The 23,903-nt window shown below is 41.3% G+C and overlaps 1 protein-coding gene across 2 annotated transcripts in view; it reads right to left on the bottom strand.

Annotated features, from left to right (window-relative positions):
- The window catches only part of PLCG1 (phospholipase C gamma 1), a 134,436-nt gene that overhangs the window by 55,638 nt on the left and 54,895 nt on the right, over positions 1-23,903 (bottom strand). Inside the window, exons 1-5 of one of the 2 annotated variants that reach the window (XM_061631491.1) lie at positions 16,193-16,257; positions 5,182-5,266; positions 2,709-2,792; positions 1,740-1,762; positions 929-1,001 (exon numbers count right to left, since the gene is read on the bottom strand). In XM_061631491.1, coding sequence (XP_061487475.1) covers positions 929-1,001; positions 1,740-1,762; positions 2,709-2,792; positions 5,182-5,266; positions 16,193-16,194 — 267 coding nt within the window. In that variant the 5' untranslated portion in view covers positions 16,195-16,257. Of the gene's footprint in view, positions 1-928; positions 1,002-1,739; positions 1,763-2,708; positions 2,793-5,181; positions 5,267-16,192; positions 16,258-23,903 lie in introns of those variants that run through there. The other variant, XM_061631490.1, reaches the window with a different exon arrangement.

Genomic DNA, 23,903 nt, shown 5'->3' on the forward strand with positions numbered 1-23,903 from the left:
CAATTGTTAATTTATTATTATTATTTTGATTTCTACCCCCCCACACACACACACTCTTCAAACCTCTTCCAACAGCTCAGAGTGGCTTGAACATAATTCCTAGGCAGCCTCTCTCCCATCCTAGCAGACCTACTTAGCATCCAACATGTTAACTGCATCGTGTGACTTCAGACTATTTGCCAGCCATGTATTTATTTAAAATATTTACATCCCACTTTCCCTCTGTTTGAAGTGGCTTACAATAAAGAGAAATGCCTACAAAACAATTAGAAATGCAGACCCTTAAACTACTTCCCATCAAGATTAAGAACACAGAAACGAGACAGCAGCACAGAGTAAAACCAAAACCCCCAGCAGCAGGCTTATGCCCCTAGTAAGCTGTCAGGAGCATGCCCAACCAGGACTGCATGGACTTCCTCCTCAGAGGAGGAATGGCACACCATAGAGAATCCACTATAGTTCTATGGCAGCCTCATGGATGCCTGGTCCCATCTGGTCTGCACCCCCGTCCCTGACCACATCCTGAATCTTGCCTCAACTACATATGTTGCCCCAGGACCATTAACAGAGATGGCAGCAGACCAAGTGGGAAGCCCAGAATCAGTGCAGGGGCATTTGTTTGGTTATTTTTTTAATAGCAGCTACGTGGGATTTAGAAATTGGGGGTTTTTTTTGGTCTCAGTACAACCTATGAAATAAGGCACTGTTATTCTGACTGATGTTATTTTCTGATTAGTACTGTGGCAGAAAGATCCCCGTCCTTTCTCAGAACCAATACAAGAAACCCAGTTTTTTTTCGAAGCACCCCAGAATCCTTAACTGCTCAAGAGAGGTCACTCTGTGTTGAGCTGTGTCCAAAGAAAGAGGCCTTAACCATCAAACTGTGCTGCTTTATTTCTCCATTTCCCTTTCTGTCATGTGAACTCACCGTTTGGCATTCTAGCAAAAACATCTGGAACTCTTTCAGAGATACTCTGCAGTGCTCTGATCTCTCTCCATTGCTGGGGGAGGAAGCACAGACAAGACATGTTGGTTATAAAGCATCATGTTGCTGCTGTTTTGGGAAATCAGCTAAACATTGAAGAGAGTGTCAAAGCTGAGATGATCTACTGAAAATAACTAAGGAGTTCCAACCATCCTTATACATGGTAGCCTTGCTCCTTCTCTCTGCTCCTCTCTCGCCTCCCACAGGGCAATACTGCAACAAAGGAATCAGATGAAGAAACAAGGGGGCAGGAGGATCTCTGAAAAGAGATGTCACTGCCAGACAACCCATCCTGCCACTGGTGGCAGATGTATACTGAATATCAAAAAGTACTAACAGATCTAAAATGCAAACTTGGCTGAACTTTGCATCAGATAGTTCTATGTATCTGCACACGTCCAAGTTCTGTGGTCACAAAAGCTGGTATAAAATCAATCCAGCTTGTACAAATTTTGTAGTTTACTTCAAACAGGTTTATTTCTATGCCGATGGGAAGTGGGAACTCTAGCCCCAGAATCTCTTTTACACATCCCTGATTTAGAAATTCCATCACCAAACAAGCTCAGGCCAGCACCTTTATAACAAAGCTATGCATTAAAGAAATCTTGAGAATAGGGTCTTGTTGAGGAAGTGAGGAGTCTGTGCTGTGGCTGATAGAGTCAAACATCAATATACACATAATTCAGAGCTAAACAATTTCAATTTCCAACCCTCTCAGCCCTTCCCACTGCAAATAGGAAAGAGATCAGTTTACCTTTCTAAGAATGGAACAGCCATCTGCATAAGAAAAAAACAAATGTGTACATCACTTTATTCTGCTTGCAGTCTTCAAGATCACTTCTTTGCACATCAATGATATGCTCATTTTTTTATAGGTATAGGAGGAAGTGGATAGAATAAAAGATGTGGGGTGATGAGACAACTCTTTGTTGACACTCATGATTGTTTTTATTATTATACTATTGTACTGTTTTATTTGTAAGCCACCCCAAAAATATTCTTATTGAAGAGTGTCATATAGTTGTTAAATTAAACAAACAAATAAATTAGAGAACTGCTTTGGAGTTTTGAGGTGGGTAAGTGGGAGGACTAAAATAAACCTAGAAGAAAAAAGAGGCAAGTAAACCTGGGACCTTTTGCTTTTTAAAACCCTGACCTCATCACTGTGTGTCTTTGATTCTCCCCCCCCCACTAGCAGATCAGAAGCATTGCCCAAACTCTGACAAATCAGTTCAGAGGGAGTGGGAAGCTCCCAAGCTCATTTCAGGCTTCCGATTTCAATCCCTAACAAAGAAGTATTGCAAGCACCAAGGTCCGCTTTCCAATTAGCATCTCAAAACACAATAAAAAACCCATGCTGTCTATGTTCCAGACATACACAACAGCAGCAGCAGCAGCAGCAAGGCCTAGGATGTGTAGAGAACTGATCAAGGACTGAATTGTTCCCCAGTTTTTTTATCAGGGCTACCTGTGCATTGCATTAAAAGTTAGACTGTAGAAGGAGCCACCCATTTTGCAAGGACAGTTCTTTACCTAGTTAGGGTTTTAAGTTCAGGTGCTTGTTTTCACATACATACATGCCCCCTAACTGGATTAGGAAATAGTTTACTATTTAAAATCCATTAAATTCACATATCCAATAAAGCAAGAGTGAAAGTATTAGGAGAGGAGAAGTTACGATTTTACAAAACATCATTGAATATTGCACTTAGAAGCATCTCACCCCTTTTTGTGCATTGTACATCAGGCTCTGGTATAAAAGGGCAAACTGTCCGTATGTGATATCCCCATTTCTCTGCTCCATGTCCTAAAAGGAGAGATTAGGGAGGAGAAAATAAATTATGCTTGTCCTCAGTTATGTATGACAGCTCAGTTCTCCTATTTGTGGAAATAGTCCATGTTTCCGGGCTGAACTGACTTCAGTCTTGTGGAGGATTTTTAAAAACACTAGAATCCTTGTGATCCACCGATGTGGATTAAATTTACAAAGCAGGAGTGCATACTAAAGAATCTCCGAATAGTTTATACAATGTTAGAGGACATGGTCTAGCACATATTTATTCAAAAGGTTCCAGGTTCAGGTCCTGGAAAGTTTGCTGGCTGACCTTTGGAAAATTATTATCTTGGAGAAAGCCTTTGAATTAGAAATGATTGAGAAATCCATATAACAATAGCCATAACTCAAGATGCATCAATAAGTGTTAATATAGTCTTAAGAGAAGGTAAGTCAGTATATGACTATTGACACACCAGTGAACAGTTGACATACATACATATATATCTACATATAAATATAAAAATGCTTGGTCTATAATAGAATTGTTTGTCACAAGACTTTGTCATACTATTGCTGGCTATATCAGCTGATGTTTGGATATAATTCTACATATATGTTCATAATAACACATAACATATAAGACATTTTATTCATTTGTTACATATTTTCTTGTTTTCTGCATTTTTATAAACATACTATTGGTTTGAGGAGATTAAAGTTGAATATTCTTTATTTACTTATATTGGAATTATATTTTGTAGATTTAGATACACAAATTTTGTAGATCCAGATACAATTTTGCACTGTTATTTATCTCCTGAGGTTGGGTTTTATATTTCTTTGTTTTTTATCTTAATATGGTGTACCTTGTTCACTCCTGCTCCCTGCTTATGTCACACTGGCTGGGAATAGAAAAGGAGGCTGATGGGCACAACATTTGGAACATGGCAAAGGAAGAATGGAGGAGGTGTTAAGATTCTCATCCCATGTCAGTCAGCACCAGTGAGATTCAGAGTGACTTTATAAGATTTTCAAGTGAGGATAAGAGCATAAGAGCTCTGCTGGATCAAGCCAAGGCCTTTCTAGTTCAGTATCTTGTTCTCGTAGATTTGATTTGATTTTAATATTTCTACCCTGCCTTCTGGCCAAAAGGCCCTCAAGGCGGCTTACAAAAGAGCACCAATATAAAGATACACCAATAAAACATCAATAATATATCAATAAAAAAGGTAAAGGTGTCCCTGCACTTATAGTTCGAGTCGTTTCCGACTCTTAGGGTGACGTCTTGTGACATTTACTAGGCAGACCATATATATGGGGTGGGATTGCCAGGTCCTTCCCCAGCCTTTCTTTACCCCCCAGCCTATGCCGGGTACTCATTTTACCAACCACGGATGGATGGAAGGCTGAGTGGACCTTCCCCCTTTTACCGGAGATTCGACTTCCTCCTTCCGTTGGAATCGAACTCCAGCCGTGAGCAGAGCTTCAGCTGCGTTACCGCCGCTTACCACTCTGTGCCATGGAGGGTCTAATATATCAATAAAACATCAATAATACATCATTAAAACAATAAACAATAAAAATTGTTGATGCCTATGGAAATCCCGAAACCAGAACCTGAGTGCAACAGCACTCTCACTACTTGTGATTCTCAGCAACTGACATTCAGAGGCATGCTGCCTCCGACAATGGAGGTACAACATAGCTAGTAGTCATTGATAGTTTTATCCTTCACGAATTTGTTTAATCCTCTTTTGACGCCATCGAAGTTGGTGGCCGTCACTACCTCTTGTGGGAGAAAATTCCCTACTTTAACTATTGAGTTACAGAGAGGAAAACACAACACAGGGGAAGCACAAACTCCTGCCAAAAACCTTCTTGTACCCATGGTCCTTGGTGAGTGGTGGGCTTTCCCCCCTCCACAGCCATTTTCAAGGGTGTGGCCTATCTTTGCCCCTATTCAAACTGATGGAGAAATCAATTAGGATGTTTAATCTGGTCATAGGCCTCTGATTTGTTTTTACTCTCAACTCTCACTGAAAAATCTCAGCCTCTTTCAAAGCAGATAGAAAAGAGCTGTGAAGTCACAAGGATATTTTCAAAACAGGGCTAAGATTCAGGCCACACCATGTTAACAAAGCTACAATTTCAAAGTGGTTGTAACAACTAATCCTTCTTCCCAGGCAACTCTGGGAACTGTAGCTCTGTAAGGGGAATAGGGGACTCCCGGCAACACTCAGCACCCTTAACAAACTACAGTTCCCAAGATTCTTTGAGGGAAGCAATGACTGTTAAAGTGGTATAATTGTGCTTTAAATGTATGGTGCATATGTAGCCATACACTATGTTGTGGTTTAGTGGTGACAATGACTGCCAAGAGACTGCATGTATAAAGGGGCAAAGACGACAAAGTACTTACTGTTAGTCTCTCACGCAGAAACTTCATGTTAGGAACACGGTAGTTGACTTGAGACAGCATGTTTTTCAAATCTTTTGCAGAAATCCTAGAATGTCAAGAAGAAGGGAAGTAAATAATAAATTACTGGGCATATTTATCTGGAGTATTTATAGTCTCCCCACTCCAACCAAAGTTCTTGAGACTACTTAAAATATACTAAAAAGCCGAGAGTTAATAAGGAAGGGGAAAAGTGTATACCAGTCCCCCACCCCAAGTCCTAAAATGTTCTAACTGCCACCCTGCTGCTGACTTTCTGGGCCATAAGCTGGCCTCACAGGAAATGACCCTGGCCCAGAAGTGGCTGCCAAAGGAGCCAGATGTTAGTCCCTCAGAGGATGGGGTCTTCTCACTCAGTCTGCTGTTGACATCTCTCAAAGCTTCCATCTCCAGTGTGGGAGCAAGGGTGTTTATCCTCCTCCTCCCAGTCATCAGATGTTCCAGCTTTTACGTATAACCTAGTTACCAGTTAGAGTTGGCTTCCTAAAATTTGAGCTCTCCATTTAGATGCAGAATAACAGGCAAAGACACCTTTACAATAAAACAGAAAGAAATTCAATCAATGGAGCAATGCAGATCAAAGCTACCTGCAGTCCTTGGTAAAGTAGGTGGTGGTTATCTTCAAGCATTTCCACAATTACAAAACTTAGAAAGCCTATTAAAGTTGCCACTTCTGCAGGATGCTACTTGGACAGGAATACCGCCGTAATTCCTGTGGGTCTTTCTCAAACAGCAGACTAAAATGATTTCTAAAGAGCTTTTTGTTTCAAAATAGCTTGAGAAAAACAGGTCTGTTTGCTTTCCCAGGCATCGCTTTGGACAGTTTTCAGAAATTGTTTGGGAAATGGCTTCTCTTCAAGTAGCATCAAGAAGAAGAAGAGAGGGGGGAAAGGCAAAGCATAATAGTGTAGTAAGATGTTCCCCAAACTGATAAACTTTTTCAGAGGAATGGGGAAAGTCATTTTTGAAATATCTATTTATTTGCTGTTTGAAAAAGTTATTGTAAGCAATTTTACATGAATCTGTTGAAGAGTAATGCTTCCAAATTGTGTTTCAGATTCACTGGAAGCTTAACAGGGTTTCTCAGATAAGAAAATAAGACAGTCTATCCTCCATGATTGACCTTGCCCTGCAACATGTAGCCACAGAAGAATATGGGCTGTGTTCTAGGTTTTATTATCTATTCATCTAGGGAACCAGGGAGACCAAGCAGGCCTAGTCTATGCCCTACAAGCACCACGTGCAGGGGCGGCACATCCATATAGGTGAACTAGGCAGTCGCTGAGGTGCCAAGTTAAGGGGGGCACCAAACTCCAGGAAAAATAACAAATAAAAAAATAATAACCAAGATGTCATTATTTCAGTTCTATGTAGTACTACTGAGATCACTCTGTCAGTGCAAACATTTCTGCTTGCCTGATAGAGTGATCTCCCCTCTCCTCCTCCCCCTGTGTGCTGTGGGGTCAATTGGGGAGAGTGCAAGGGGAAGAGGTGGGGAAGAGAGGGGGAAGCCATGTTCCACTAGCAAAATCCTTGCAATGGCTTCTGCTAGCAGGACAGTTAGATGAGGGGAGAGGGGAGCGGAAGGAGGGGATTGTAAGGGGAGGGGCAAAAGAAGGAGGAGGGAAGGGGCAAAGGGGAGGTGACAGGAGAAAGGAGGAGGGGGGCAGGTTTGATCATTTGCATGCTATTGAGATCAATGGGATTTACTCCCGTGCATTCATGCTTAAGTTAGGTAAAACTGACCGGGGGGGGGACCTGGCTACCGCCCCACATGTACAGTGCTGGCAGAAGCCACTCATGTAGACATGACCTACTGCCAGAATGAAGAGATGGGAAGGAAGGGTGTGGGGGGGAGAGAGAAGAATGAAGAGATCCAGATGAGAAAGATGAGGAAAAAACAGAAGAAAGACTGAGCTCTTAAGGATCTCCACAAGACCTGACCATTCACTGCAGCAAGCAGGGCTGGTCTGGGGAGAGGGATGGCCCCTCCCCCCAGGGTGAGGCCATCTGAAAAAGACCCTGCTTGCACCCAGAGGAGGCACCATCCTAAGTACAAGGACTATCCTCCAGGAACCTTTGGGGAATGTAGCTTCTCAAAGTTAAAATTGATGAAAACATATCTGCATTCAACAATGGTGCAAGAAAGACTTGTTGGACTTGGCACAATGTCAATACAACATGAAATAACTGGAAAACTGGATTTAAAAGAACTAGTGACTGAATTTTCAAAACTTAAAGCAGGAAAAGTCATGTTTTAAGAGCACAGTGTTTTTGATTTGAAGTATTTTGCAATTCCAGGTTAAACTTCATTGAAGATTTTTCTTAGTTCTTTCTATATTGAATGTGGTGGTAATGGCAGTTCAAGCAGGATAGCGTAATGGAAGATTTTGGATTTCTAATAATAAAAATAATTAACATTTCTGAAGCATTTTTATTTCCAATCAGACTGAAATATATCATCTAGCTGTTGTGTACAAATCTATTCTGAAAATTTTGTGTCTTTATTTTATCTGATCTCAGAAACATTGGCTGGACAGATGGATGGACAGACAAACTGAATAGGGGCAAAATGTTTTCCAGTTTATCAAAAACCTCAGCCTAGATCTGCCCTTGGGGTTTCGAGTTGAGGGCGCTGATTGCCTGGTTCATCTAGGGCACCACTTGCTGGCAGCTAGTCTAGGGCCACCCCTGACCATGTGCCCCCAAATATGATCTAGAAGCTTCTGCAATGCATTACGGTTTTGTGACAGACGAGTGGTAAATAAGTGAACACAAAAGGCCTCTCTTTCAAAACAGTTCAAATGACTGAAAACCATTAGGTTAAGATACTGTCATGCTGAAGTTCACCCATACTAACCCTTTCCTAGTCTTATTCTAGTTTACAAACACAAGAACATAAGAACAGCCTGCTGGATCAGGACATAAGCCCATCTAGTCCATTTAAGATGGTGCTTAAAATAATAATAAAAGTGGCACAGCAGCTTTTAAACTCATTTTTTTTGGGGGGGGGGAAGCCAACAGAAGTAGAGGAGGATCCGGTCTGGAACAAATCTTCACTGGCCATGTTGAGCCTTGAGAACAGAAGACTGAGGGGGGATATGGGTACTTGAAAGGTTGCCACACAGAGAAGGGCCAGGATCTCTTCTCAATCATCCCAGTGTGCAGGACATGGAATAATGGGCTCAAGTTACAGGAAGCCAGATTTTGGCTGAACATCAGGAAAAATGTCCTAACTGTTAGAGCGGTATGACAATGGAAATTACCTAGGGTGGGTGTGGGGTCTCCAACACTGGAGGCATTCAAGAGGCAGCTGGACAGCCACCTGCCGGGTAGGCTTTAAGCTGATTCCCACATTGAGCATGGGGTTGGACTCGATGGCCTTATAGGTCCCTTCCAACTCTACTATTATATGATTCTATGAAATGTCTCTCGCCCCCTCTGGGATGAACATGAAAACAATTATGATAGTTTAAAAGGGGTAAAACTAGGCCAAAGCATGGGAACCTTTTATCTCTCCCACCTCAACGATGACAAGTGATTGACAGGTGGATTGTCCTGTCCATCTGTCAAAGTTAGCCCTCAGGGGTGGGGAGAGATACTGCCCAAGCAGGTATGAACTCCTCACTCATTAGGTAATGCATGGCGGGGGGGTTCAATCCTGCTCTCTGAAGGGTCCAGACATACCAGACAGTTTCTTGCAGGAACAGTATGCCCAAACTAAGCAGGATTGAACTCCCCACCCATCAGGAGCTGATGGATGGCGAGTTCAGTCCTGCTTTCTCCAGACGTATCTCTAGCAACCCCACACCTGACATCACATATGACCTCAAGTCCAGGGTAGGTGAGTGTGGTTTTGGGAAAATGGCCTGGCAGGTCAATTTTGGCCCTCACGCTGGAGGTTCCACACTCCTGAACTATGCAATGAGAGTTCAGAGGCTACGTTGAAGGTCCTGCTTTTCAACATCCTACATAGCTACACAAGTTTCACTTCCAGAACCTCATGACTTCATTTCCCAATGCTGTTGGTGCTAACATGTACCACAGCCATCAACTCCTTTCCAGCAAGATCCAGACGACAGGCAACATCCACAACCTTTGTGTCAGATAGGTAAATTGTCCTGCAATCTGCACGCCCATCACACACCCAGCTATCTATGTTCCCTAATTACTGAATCACCCATAGCCATCAGCATACATATGATGATTATTAAGATACAATTCCCCCTCTAGGATGCACACCTTAATGTGGCAAGGGGGTTTGAGAGTGTTGAAGAAGCTGAGAGCAATGCCGTCAGGAGTCTAGACCAAGAGGCTAGACTCCTAGCAGGGGCACCCAAGGCAGAATGGTCAAAGCTGAGACACCAGACTAAGATGCATCCAAACTCAGAGGAAGGCAATAGTAAACCATCTCTGAATACCTCTTACCACGAAAACCCTATGAACAGAGTATCCAAAATTCAACATGAGATAGTGCTGGAAGATGAGACCCCCAGGTCAGAAGACACTCACCAAGCTACTGGGGAAGAACAAAGGACAAGTACGAGTAGTGCTGTGACTAATGATGCAGCTGGGTCAAAGCCAAAAGGAAGCCCCGAGGCTGATGTGCACAGATGCAAAAGGAGAGTCCGGAGTTGTATGACACATACAATAGGAACACTGAACGTGAGAAGCATGAAAGTTAGAAATTGTCAAGCAAGAAATGGAAAGTATCAACATTACAATACTTGGCATGAGTGAATTAAAAGGGACGGAAATGGGACATTTTCAATCAGGCAACTACAAAATATTTTATGCTGGACATGAGAAATTAAGAGGAAATGGCGTTGACTTTAATATTGAGAAGTGATGCAGCAAAAGCAATTAGGAGCTACAACGCAAGGTCTGAGCGAGTTATATCAATGAGATTAAATGGGAAACCTATTAATATAACTATCATCCAAGTCTATGCTCCAACGGCAAATGCAGAATTGGAGAGATTTTACGCAGAAGTACAGGAAGAAATTGATCACACACCCAAACAAGATGTGCTGATAATCATGGGGGACTAGAATGCAAAAATAGGGAACAGAGAATAACTAGGAATAGTGGGGAAATGGGGCTTAGGAGATAGAAATGAAGCAGGAGAAAGACTTATTGAATTCTGTGAAGCCAATAATTTGTTTCTTGCAAACACTTTTTTTGAGCAACCAAAAAGACGACTGTACACATGGACATCACCAAATGGTCAATATAGGAATTAAATCGATTATATAATTGGTAACAGAAGATGAAGAAGTTCCATACTTTCTGCGAAAACAAGACCAGAAGCAGACTGAGGTACAGATCATGAACTGGTCGTATCGAAAATCACAGTAAACCTAAAGAAGAAAAACAAAGCAATCATAATGCCAAAATACAATTTAAATAACATCCCAGAAGAACATAAAGATCAAATAAGGAACAGATTTGAGGCTTTAAACTTAGTGGACAGAAAACCAGAAGAACTATGGAGTGAAGTCACAGACATTATCAGGAAAGAATGCAACAAGACAATACCATTAGTTAAAATGAAAGAGAAACCTCAATGGATGCCTGATGAAACTCTTAAAATAGTTAAAGAGAGAAGGAAAGCAAAAGCAAAAGGAGATAGAAACACGGTCAGAACCCTAAATGCAACAATACAGCAACTAGTATGTAGGGACAAAGAGAGCTATTACAGTAGGTATTGTATAGAAATAACAGAGCTTGGAAAAGTTACTTTTTTGAACTACAACTCCCATCAGCCCCAGCCTGCATGGCCACTGGATTGGGCTGATGGGAATTGTAGTTCAAAAAAGTAACTTTTCCAAGCTCTGGAAATAGAAAAGGACAACAAAAAGAGTAGAACAAGAGCCCTATCCCAAAACATTAGAGAAATGAAAGGGAAATTTAAACCAAGAGTAGGGATGTGAAATAATCAACAGGGGAACCCACTGACTGACCGAGATGAAATAAAAAGAGGATGGAAGCAATACACTGAAGAACTCTATAAAAGAGATGCAAGGATGACACATTCATTTATTGAGGAACCGCATGATGAAGAACCAGAAATTTTAGAATGTGAGGTGAAAGCTGCTCTTAAAATTCTTGGAAGAAACAAATCACCAGCAACAGATGGCATACCAATAGAGTTGCTACAAGCTACTGAGACTGAATCTGTCCAAATTTTGACAAAAAATTGTCAACAAATATGGAAAACTAAACAATGGCCCACAGACTGGAAGCATTCAATATACATCCCAATTCCAAAGAAAGGGGATCCCAGGGAATGCAGTAATTATCGAACTATTGCCTTAATATCCCATGCAAGTCAAGTAATGCTCAAAATTCTATAACAAAGGCTCTTACCGTATATGGAGCGAGAAATGCCAGACGTCCAAGCTGGATTTAGAAAGGGAAGAGGCACCAGAGATCATATCGTAAACATACGTTGGATAATGGAACGGAGCAAGGAATTTCAGAAGAAAATCACCCTGTGCTTTATAGATTACAACAAAGCCTTTGACTGTGTAGATCATGAAAAACTATGGAATGCTTGAAAAGAAATGAGGGGTGCCACAGCATCTGATTGTCCTGATGCGCAACCTATACTCTGCACAAGAGGCTACTGTAAGGACAGAATATGGAGAAAATGATTGGTTTCCAATAGGAAAGGGTGTGGGACAGGGGTGTATTTTATCACCCTATTTGTTTAATCTATATGCAAAACATATCATATGGAAAGCAGGATTGGACCAAGATGAAGGAGGTGTGAAAATTGGAGGGAGAAATATCAATAATTAAAGATATGCAGATGATACCATACTACTAGTAGAAACCAGTAATGATTTGAAATGAATGCTGATGAAAGTTAAAGAGGAAAGCACAAAAGCAGGACTACAGCTGAACACCAAGAAGACTAAAGTAATGATAACAGAAGATTTATGTAACTTTAAAGTTGACAATGAGGACATTGAACTTGTCAAGGATTATCAATACCTCGGCACAGTCATTAACCAAAATGGAGACAATAGTCAAGAAATCAGAAGAAGGTTAGGACTGGGGAGGGCAGCTATGAGAGAACTAGAAAAGGTCCTCAAATGCAAAGATGTATCACTGAGCACTAAAGTCAGGATCGTTCAGACCATGGTGTTCCTGATCTCTATATATGCATGTGAAAGTTGGACAGTGAAAAAAGTGGATAAGAGAAAAATCAACTCCTTTGAAAGGTGGTGTTGGAGGAGAGCTTTGCGAAAAAGACATATACTTGGGTGTTAGAACAAATTAAACCAGAACTGTCACTAGAAGCTAAAATGATAAAACTGAGGTTGTCATACTTTGGACACATCATGTGAAGACATGATTCACTAGAAAAGACAATAATGCTGGGAAAAACAGAAGGGAGTAGAAAAAGAGGAAGATCAAACAAGAGATGGATTGATTCCCTAAAGGAAGCCACAGACCTGAACTTACAAGTTCTGAACAGGGTGGTTCATGACAGATGCTCTTGAAGGTCACTGATTCATAGGGTTGCCATAAGTCGTGATCGACTTGGAAGCACATAACAACAACAAGACATACAGTAGGGCCCCGCTTCCCGGCGCTTCACTTCCCGGCGTTCCGCTAATGCGGCGGCTTTCATTCCCCGTTTTAAAGCTGCTTTTGCGGCATTTTCACGCAACGTGCCCCATTATACTCAATGGGGTTCCGCTTTATGGCAATTTCCGCTTTACGGCGGGGGTCCGGAATGGAACCTGCCGTATAAGCGGGGCCCGCCTGTACAATTGGTTACCATAAATCCAGAATAGCTTCTGGACTGATCACTTACACACACAATGCCACTCCATCCTTTTTCTGAAGGTCTCTCCATGTATTATGTTAAAGACCTTCTTAAAAAGCCCCCAGAGCACAAAAAGTGTCACATGGCAAAGATATCCAATGGTGTAAGCACAATGATTACCAGACTTGCTAGCCCTCAAGAAATCCATCATTACACAATAAGCTGTCAGTAAGTTAATCTTTAATCTCTAACCTTTTTAAACAATAATAAATTTTGGGGGGAATGGTATTGCTTTTAGGTAACTGCGCAATAACACCAGTATCATCTGAATGTGACTGGGTTTCAGAACTCATGCCAATCTGCTATCCAGCAGTGTTTTGAACAGGAAAAGTGCGTGGTCAACAATTTCTGTCTGTCGGTTGAAGGGAAATCTACCTCGCTTGCTTGATAAGATCATTCAGCAGCATTTCACTGTAAAGTGCTGATGACTGGAAATCAAGACCTGGTAGGCAAACATGTCAGGGAGGTTCCAAAGCATGGGAATGGGAAATAGCATTTCTTCACCAACTGCCCTTCATGGATGATGGGCTATCAAATGAAATGAATCTTAATAAGTACCAAAATAGGAAGGTGCCTTGAACCAAGTCCGTCTAGGTCAGTATTGCATACGATGACTGGCAGTAGCTCTCAGGTCTCTCCCAGCCCTACATGGAGACATCAGGGATTGAGCCTGAGACCTGCAAAGCAGATGCTCTACCACTGAGCTACAGCTCCTCCCCAATAGAGTAGGTTTTCCTGTTATTCATGAAGTTTGACCTCCCCTGATCGTGCATGTTCACAGTTTAAGAGTACTGCTAGCAGTGGTTTCGTGTAATCGCCACATTTTATTTTTTCTGCACCTCTAAACTGACACAGAGAAATCAAATCAAATGGACCTTGTCAACATTCCAATCTCAACCATTTGCTAATTAGCTGAGGGTTACATCTGACCAGGGATTCTCTCTGTTCCACAGAGCAAAACTGCTGCTGAGAGAAGAAACCAATGCGGAATGATTCGCTACAGTTTGTCAGCCAAATGATGACTGATAAAATCCAAGCGAATCAGTTTCAGATGAGGGTGTGCTGGCAAAGAAATCATGTGCTCCTGGCAACCCAGACACTATAGTCTCCTCTCCCCAGGAAGAGAGGTTGCAGAATTCCCTTTACAGCAGCCCGGGAAAGCACTGGACTTAATCCAGTTAAAAAATCCTCCCCAGCTGAACTCCTGAGAGATGCATGTTGCAGGCAGACAACCTTGCAGTTTTAGGATTAGCTCCAGTCATTAGGTCAGGAAATGGAACCCAGTAACTACCCATTTATTACTTCCAGATCTCAGTGGGTGAGAAAACATCATCTGCATGCCAAGAGGGGGAAGGGAACTGAAAAGCTGAACAAAGGGCCAATGGCCACTAATCAGTTTTCCACATTGTAATCAGGAGTCTACTCTCTCTCTCTCTCTCTCTCTCTCACTCACTCACTCACACACACACACAACACACACACACACACACACCAGTATACAGGTCCTCCCTGTATCAGTTGCAAATTCAGTGACTTTGCGCAACTCTCTTATTCAGACTAAGGCAGAAAATACACCATGTCACTGCACATGTGCCTGGTAAACTTCATATGATCATTCCAACTGAGAGCTTGCCAGTCAAGCAGTCCCACCTATTAGTCAAGGAACCTCCACGCTCAAAGGCAATATGTTTATTTCTCCATAACCCTATTACAACATGGAAATAAAACATATAAACATCCCAAACCTCACAAAACTTGGTAGTTTCACTTGCCACCACTCTAATTTTGGAGGCAGCTAGAGATATTTCCCTTATTTTAAAAAAAGGGAATCAAAACGCAAAAGATCTGTTTATCAGTAGGGTATGCATAGCAAAACAGGCAATGTGGCAAATTCTAGACATTATATTACAGCTAAAATCAAATGGATCTATTTTAAAGGAATCAAAAACACATGGCATTAAACAAGAAAAGGTAGTTTGCAATCTAAGACGCAGATTATCTCTGCCCCCCCCCGCCCAGATGGTAAAAAGAACATGTCTCTTACTTGCATAATTGCAGGAGTCTAGAAATTAAATGTACAGATCCCAAAGCCGTATCAAGCCATTGAACACCCACTAGTCTCTATTATGTCCTAGCACATGTTCTCTAAGAGAGAACAAAGAATAAGAAGAAAGAGGTTCAGTTGAGGTCAGAAGTTCAACACCCAAAGTATATACTGATATAAAACTCACTAGATAGTGAATTCCAGACAATACCAAGCCTATCAATTTGAACCTCTCAAGAGCAAAGCACCCAAAACAGAGCCTCCTCCAGTGATCTTAAAAAAGCAAGAAGGACTCTTGTGGGAGAAGGCATATTTTCAAGTATGCGAGGCCTAGTTCTAGCTACTGGCCTGGTTTGCACATAACACTAAACCATGGTTTATTAAATTATGGTGTATTAAACAATGGCTTAGCATTATGTGTGAACCCTACCTAACAACTTAACTATGATTTCTTTACTGCCAACAAACCACAATCTAAAACCATGGTTTGTTTTGGGTTTATGGACCTTGGTTTGTTTTAACTGTGGCTTGACATTATGTGTGGACCCAGCACCCTTCTTTGACCACGATTTATTAACTACCCCTATGCAGATGCTTACCAAGCCACAACAGAATGAGGCAAGAGCAGCTGGAAAAGGAAACAAATGCTGGAGAAACAAGCCACGGTTTGTTTAATAATCTATGAGACAACTTGTGATTAACTCATGGTTTGTTAAACAAACTATGGCTTAGTGTTAAGTGTTTTTAGGTGCCATGCAAGCTACTGCCTGACACAGCTGCAGGAAAACCTTCAGTGAGATCATCTTTACACTAGAGAAAGTTCCAAGATGGTTAGAGGAATTTCACTTAACTGCTTTTCAGTGTTTCAAACATTCCATGGGCACCACCAAACTGGTGAGCAACAACTACCATTTGCCTTAAGACAATGTAGCCATATGATTGGCTTCAGCATACCCACAACTCAGCTCTCACACAGATGCAAGGAATGGATTGTGCAGCACTCTTGATGTGGATTGAGAGACAAACACATGTGGAAATGCATATAGCCACTTCAGCATCTATTGAACATCACATGGATAAATTCAACTCACATTAACAGCAAGCTGCTTTGGCCATTGGCTCCAACCCATTAGTTTGCTGCATGGATTTGGTATATCTATGGGAGGGACCAAGATTAACAGTTCAGTTGAAGATGAGGATATAGTATTGCAACCACAAGAATGCCAATTTTCACCTGCAGTCCTCAGCCTGAAGAATAGCTTAAAAATGATCATTGCTCTTTATTTATAAGATACTGTGGGCTTTGCCCCTATGTGTTTTGTGTGCCAACCCCCCCCCACACACAGAGGTCAAAACCCACCCATCCACCCCCAGGCAACTCCCCAAATGGCCTCCCAGGCACTCACTGCTGCCCCATTTAGGCAGCTTACCGGTCTCCCACCTGCCCAGGCTGCCACCACAACTTCCTGGCCTCCTGTGTTTCACTCTTGTCCGCCCGCCCCCACACTTACTTGCTTGCTCGCCATCCTTGCCTTCCCCGCTCCCTCGTATTGCTTGCTTGTTATCATGCCGCCAAGCCACATCCTCATGTTTGATGGCTGATGGCTTACAAAAATATTATATAGTTAGATTAGATAGATTAGATAGATATTTGCAGCATGCCTATTAGAAATACATTGCTCAGCATTTACTGAAAGAAAGTAAATACATAAACAGATTTCAAATAGCAGGCAAGCCCGTGTCAACAACACACTGCCATGCAGTGGTCAGTTGCCTGCTTTGGATGGGGTTGTACTCTGAAAGAGCAGGTCCGTAGTCTAGGGGTGCTCCTAGATCCATCTTTGCCGCTAGCGGCCCAGGTGACCTCAGTGGCTAGGAGTGCATTTTACCAGCTTCAGCTGGTAAGACAGCTGCGGCCGTTTCTGGACCGGGATAGCCTGACCACTGCTGTCCACACACTGGTAACCTCCAGGCTAGATTACTGTAATGTGCTCTATGTGGGGCTGCCCTTGAGGTTGGTCCGAAAGCTGCACCTGATGCAAAATGTGGCTGAGAGACTGCTCACTGGGGCAGGGTATCGCCAACATGTCACCCCACTGCTGAAAGAATTGCATTGGCTGCCCATTTGCTACTGGGCCAAGTTCAAGGTTCTACTTCTGGTGTACAAAGCCCTATACAGCTTGGGACCAGGATACTTTATACACCCAGTTGATCACTGCGCTCTGCAGGTGAGGGCCTCTTGCAGATACCATCTTATCAGGAGGTCCGTTCTGCACAACATAGGTGGAGGCACCTACCCTGTGGAACTTCCTACCCATAAATATTAGACAGGTGCCATCTCTGTTCGATGCCTATTGAAGACCTTCTTCTTTCAACAAGCCTTTTGAGACCTTATCCCAGTCTGCTTCTGTGTTGGAATTGCTGTTTAGTATGTTTTTAAACCTTTTTTTTTTAAAGAATATGTTTTTTAACCTTATTTTTTTAAGATGTCTTCAAAGCTTTTTAAAAAAATGTTTTTAAAGTTGTTTTGTTTTAATATATTTTAAACTCTGTTTTTATGATGTTTTAAAGTGTTTTTAGTGCTGGTCTCCTGCTGGGAGGAAGGGCGGGATGGATAGATAGATTGGATAGAAATAAATAAATAAATAAATGAGTGCCATCCTCTCCCCTCTGAACAAGACAAGCACCAACAGAGATGTTATTTTAGCGCTTGCTAAAAACTGAGGGCAGTATTCTACTAACATGTCCTACCAGTGCAAGAATTTCCACTTGTGCTTTCCCCCTCTTCCCTCCCACCATGCGTGTCCCACATCCTCCTCAAATCCGCTCTACAGAGTTGAGGGAACCTCTAGAACAGATTTACGGAGTACACAGGGGGAGGAGAGAGAGGAAAGTTCCATTGTGCATGCAGAAATCTTGGCGCTGGTGGGACCATCACATTGGATACAACCCTCATTTATTTTCCCAGGCTTTTGCTGGCCATTAGTACCAATTGGTTGCATTTATTTATTTTATGTCTGACCTGGCCTGTTGGATGCTGTTTTGGTTTGTACTGTAGTGTTAATTTATTTTTTTTACTCTACACTGCCAAGAAAAGCAATAGCAGTGAAATGCATTGCACTTAAACAAAACTACAGCTTCATTGTTACTCTCTAATGTTTCCTGCGGGGCACCCTAAGTGATTAATGTCCTGGGGCCCCCACCAGCTTTAATTTCATATTGCTTACCAGTATAACAATCTTTTTTAAAATTTATTTAGGACTACAGCTGCCTGTTGAAACACACAAAGCATTCTTTCCTATTTTTGTAAAGATGATAATCTGTGAAGCAGACACACAAGCACATTTTATTGTCAAAAATGTTTTAACCTTGGGATCTATATACATATTTCTAACCTAGGAATTTTAAAAATACGTTTATGTTTGGAATTTTTGTCTCTGTAAAGATAAACTTGATGAAGACTTGGTTCATGGCTCAAAACATGTTGGCCTATTATCCCTGAAAATAAAGTAATCCCTGCATCTTTACTACAGATAACATTTTCTGCTCTTTTTTTTGCTCTTGATGGACCATCCAACAGCACTATTCACAAATAAAAATGGATGATATTACACCACTTTAAATTAGAAGTTCAAGCTTTGCTTTCAAAATCCTCCTGATAATCAGTGGCCTTTTAAACAATTTATCAAATTTAAATATATTTATGTATTACTGAAGCCTCAATATAGGATAATTTCCGTTATGTTAAAAGGAAGTGCAAAGTAACCTAATTATAACAAGAACTAAAAGTAGCAGTGCTGGCCCATTAGAAAGAACCCAAAATTCATATTAGGGTAATGCTTTCAGTGGTGGCTGGTGACTCTAGTCAGTGGGGCAGTGGAATCCATTCAGGGTTTTAGTCTGTAATTTCAAGGAGCTGTCCAGGGTGCTGAAGACTAAAATCCAGAATGGATTCCACCGGCCCACTGACATGGAGCAACCAGCTGTCACTGAATGCTTTTATTAGACCAGCTCAAATATCACAAAATAGTGAGCAAGCTTTCAAATACTCTCAGGCAAGATGGTAAGCAAAGCAGGGAGGGGGGAATTGTTTTGGGGGTACTGCTTGTAAAGTCATGAGTTTACATCTTGTAAGAGTCTTAAGTCAGAACGTGGAAGGAGGCAGGAGGCATTCAAATTTTTATTTAGATGCCATACAGGTATGAGGTTGCAGCAAAGAATAACAGAGATGTGTAACAATGGTTGATGGAATTACAAAAAACAGCTGTTGCCCAGGTCTCTCTCCATCCTTAGCTGAAACACACAGCTTCTTTGACAGGTGGAAAGAGAAATAAAAAGAAACTATGCAGTTTGTATATAAATGGAAGTAAAAATTAATTTTACGTCATGTGCAAGGTAAACAAAGTCAATGGGAGTGAAACTGAGAAGCTTTACCTAGCACTTGTTGCTTCAGGTAGTCTAAGATCCTCTTTCTCTAGTAGGGTTGCCAGGTCAGAAGCATCCCAAACCTTGAGATTTCAGGGGTGTGCCCTAGTGATGTCATGGGGGCGTGCCCTAGTGATCTCATTAAACATGGTACATTAAACATCAACCAGTTGCTTGGAGCATGCCACTCAAACAAAAAAATTCTCTGATTGGATTTTAAGATAGCAATCTTAGCTAAATGAGGGTGCTTCCAGGTCCAGTTGAAGTGATCATTCCTTCTCACCTGCTTAGAGAGCCTAGGTAGGGAACATTTAATCTAGCCTCATTCCTTCTGGCAAAAAGGGTTTAAGTGCCCTCAGGCCAAATCAGTCACCAGAAGGCCATTGTAGAAAGAAAGGAGCCTAGTGTTGTGGAGATGTTAGATGGGAACACTCAGTAATAAAGATGGATGTCCCTGAAGGCTGCAATTCTAAACACACTTACTAAGGGACTAAGCCCCATAGAACTCAGTAGGACTTACTTGAGTCAATATTGTTAGGACTGTGCTGTTGGTACGGCTTGACTAGGGATCCTCTGCAACGATATCCATATCTAAGCAGGGTTGGCAACCCCCTGCCTGGAATGCCCTGCCTGCCTTTTAATGTGGTTGCTCCAAACATCTTTACAGACTTGACCCTTCACTGCAGAGAGAGGTTTGAGAAATGAGTAAGAGTTAAGAAGATTCTCTACTCTTTCCTGCTTACTCTGTGGGCTGCTATAAACTCATTTTGATAGCCAACCCAATTCCACTGAATAATAATTGACAGGGAGAAAACATACATGGTTTAGTCTACCTTCACAGGCAGTAGACTGGGAACAACAGCCATTGAAGCCACACTTCCCAGTATGTGAATTCCCTTTACCACTATTGGGCAAGAAACAAACCATCATGCAAATAACAAGGTGCATCATCACTGGGTTTAAGGGGGTTCAGCTGACCACATGGAACCACTTTGTTGCTTCTGTGGATGGAAGGGAGTAAGGTCAGAGGTAAATGAACTGCAAACAGAAAAACAAAAACAGCGATGATTTCCTAAATGCAATACCATACCAACCACAACAAGACTCCCATGAATAAGACAGAAAACTCAGCATCCCACAACCAGTCAAGGTTCCTAACCAAAACTAAAAAAAAAATCCTAGCAGCCAGTCAGCCAAGATCACAGAAATCCCCATGCAGCACAACCTGACTTGGGGGCTGCAATTAGTGCAGAATGCTGTGGCATGATTGCTGACATGAGTGAGACCTTATCAGCACATAATACTTCTGCTCTGAAATCTGTACTGGTTGCCAATTTGCTATCAGGCCAAGTTCAAGGTGCGCTTTTCATGTTACGGGTTCCACATAGTACTTGTTCCACTCTTGTAAGAAATCGAGCCTTTAGTGTCGCAGTACCTACGCTTTGGAACTCCCTGCCTATTTACATTAGTCAGGCGCTTCATTGTACTCATTTTGGCACCTGATCAAAACATTTTTGTTTAGGCAAGCCTACCCAGGCATATAGAAACTATTATGTTTTTAATCTGTTTTTAACTCATAGTTGGTTTAATTGTTTTGAATGTTTTTAAATACCTGTATTTAACTGTTTTTGCCAATAATTTCATTGTTTTAATTCCTTCTATAAACCACGTTGAGGTTTTTTACAATAAAGCAGTATTTAAATATTGTAAATAAAATACGTAAATAAATTTTGGAGTCACTGTGGCCCTTGGGTCACTTTCCACTTTTAGGCACAAAGGAATCTGCCTTACACCGAGTAAGGCCATTTGATACCATCTACTGATGACATGGACTAGCATTGGCTCTCCAGGATTCCAGGCAATAGTCTCTTCCACAGATTGAATTTTGGACCTTAGCATGCAAAGTATGTGCCCTACCACTGAGCTACAGCACTGTTTAAAAAAGTATCTTTTAAAATTGTTCTTTTCAATTCACTAATGAATGCACAGCATACTAGGGAAGATCCACACCATGCATTTAAAGCACATTCAACATACATTTGAAGCACATGAATCACACCACAGAATTATGGGAACTGGAGTTTGTTAAGGGTGGTGCGAACTATAACTGTGAGGGGGAAACTACACTTCCCAGGATTCTTTAGGTAAGTCATGTGCTTTAAATGTGAGTTGGATATGCTTTAAATGTATTATGTGGATCTGCATTTCTTCATAAACTTTGTCTGCATATAAATCAGTTTAATTAAATTTTGAAATGGAAATAAGCTACCAAGTTTACTGGGTGACCTTAGCCTATGCACCGTCTCTCAGCCTAATCTTCACCTCAGGGTGAAAACAACAGAGGGAGACCATGACAAGGAAGAAGGGCACACTTAAAATGTAGAAGAAATAATAATTTGTAAATAATAGTTTACAAACATAGTGTGAAAACAGACACATATCAAGACATAGTATGAAGAAGTATTTATATAAGCATGAATGTCAAAGATGTTTATAGATTTACAGATATTTAAAGACATTTATAATGCAATCCTATGTATGTTTACTCAGAAGCAAGTCCCAGTGTATTCAATGGGGCTTACTCAGACAGGAAAGCATACACAGGACTGCAATTCAGTGATAAGGAATTTCACTCACCCAATCCAAAATTCTGGATCATGCCACTTTAAGCTGTTTTGCATCTGTTTTATACTTATTTTATGGTTACTGGATTTTAAATGACTTTATTTCTTGTTGTGAGCTGCCTTGGTTTCCAACCCTACTTCACAAGGTTGTTGGAAATATTCCATACACACACACACCGGAGATGTAAAAATACATACACCCCATATAATAGTTTACTGTCAAAGCCAGTTGGCCATTGCAGAACATTTTTTAAAAAAAGTATTAGTTTCCTGCCAAATAAAAGCAGTGACACCTAAGTAAGTCCTGCCTAACTACTATTTTAAAAAAAGGATCGGGGAGAGGGAGAAAGATTTACAACACAATCCTTTTCTATGTTCACTCAAGCGTCCCATTGATATTCAGCACAATCCTAAACATGTCTACTCAAAAGTAAATCCTATTGAATTCAATGGGGTTAACTCCCAGGTATTTGAAATTAGCACTGCAGCTTTACTCCCAGAAAAGCTTCAAACAGGTTATGAATAAGACAAATAAAGTGCCCTCTTCAACAGTCCAGTAAAATTTAAACGTGTTTGACTCCTTAATTAGAAAAGTATAACACTGCAGCATGTACACTTTTTTAAACTTCTGTTCAAAGATTATTTGAAAGATAAAATGTATAATATCCCATTTTTGCAAGTAATTTAAAAAAACCCTGCATGTACACTTTTATTATAATTGTTGTTGTTATGTGCCTTCAAGTCAACTACGACTTCTGGCGACCCTATGAATCAGCAATCTCCAACAGCATCTGTTGTGAACCACCCTGTTCAGATCTTGTAAGTTCAGGTACGTGGCTTCCTTTATGGAATCAATCCGTCTCTTGTTTGGCCTTCCTCTTTTCCTACTCCCTTCTGTTTTTCCCAGCATTATTGTCTTTTCTAGTGAATCATGTCTTCTCATGATGTGTCCAAAGTACAATAACCTCAGTTTCATCATTTTAGCTTCTAATGGTAGTCCTGGTTTAATTTGTTCTAACCACCAATTATTTGTCTTTTTCATGGACTATGCCATAGACTCTATGGTATGCGCAAAGCTCTCCTCCAACACCACATTTCAAATGAGTTGATTTTCTCTTATCTGCTTTTTTTTTTTAACTGTCCATTTTTCACATGCATACACAGAGATCGGGAATACAATGGTCTGAATGATCCTGACTTTAGTGTTCAGTGATACATACTGTGTATGCCCACCAAGATCCTGCTGTGATCTTCTGTTGCAGTGCATTCTTATTAGGGTTACCAGGTCTCCGTTTTTTAGCTGAAGTCTCCGGTTTTTGGGGGAGCTCTCCAGCTCTCCGGCTAGCACGCCTTAATCTCCAGACTCTCCGCTTCAATTTAAAAAAAGCACTAAGTTTCTAGGTGGTCTGGTTCCCGAGATATACACCAAAACGTCAGCCACCCTGCGACTGTTTAATCTATTTAACTGATACGACGCTGAAGTTGGTTCCTAGTTCCCAGTTCCTTATTTGCTTGAAAGTTCAAAACACTAAAAAAGAAGAGTTGACAGCTACAGCAACTTCAAACCAAACTTAACATGTCTCTGAACCCCAAAATATATGTTGGGGTACCCTGTATGATATATCACTGTGATCGGGGGACTCTCCCCATCAAGAATAACAATACATTTATGCAATCAAAATCATCAGGCTTCTGATATTGTCATAAAATCATAAAAAATAAGTAACTGGGGGTGCCCACCCCAAAATCTGCT

The sequence above is a fragment of the Rhineura floridana genome, chromosome 6 (assembly GCF_030035675.1).
Source record: "Rhineura floridana isolate rRhiFlo1 chromosome 6, rRhiFlo1.hap2, whole genome shotgun sequence".
Lineage (NCBI taxonomy): Eukaryota > Metazoa > Chordata > Lepidosauria > Squamata > Rhineuridae > Rhineura > Rhineura floridana.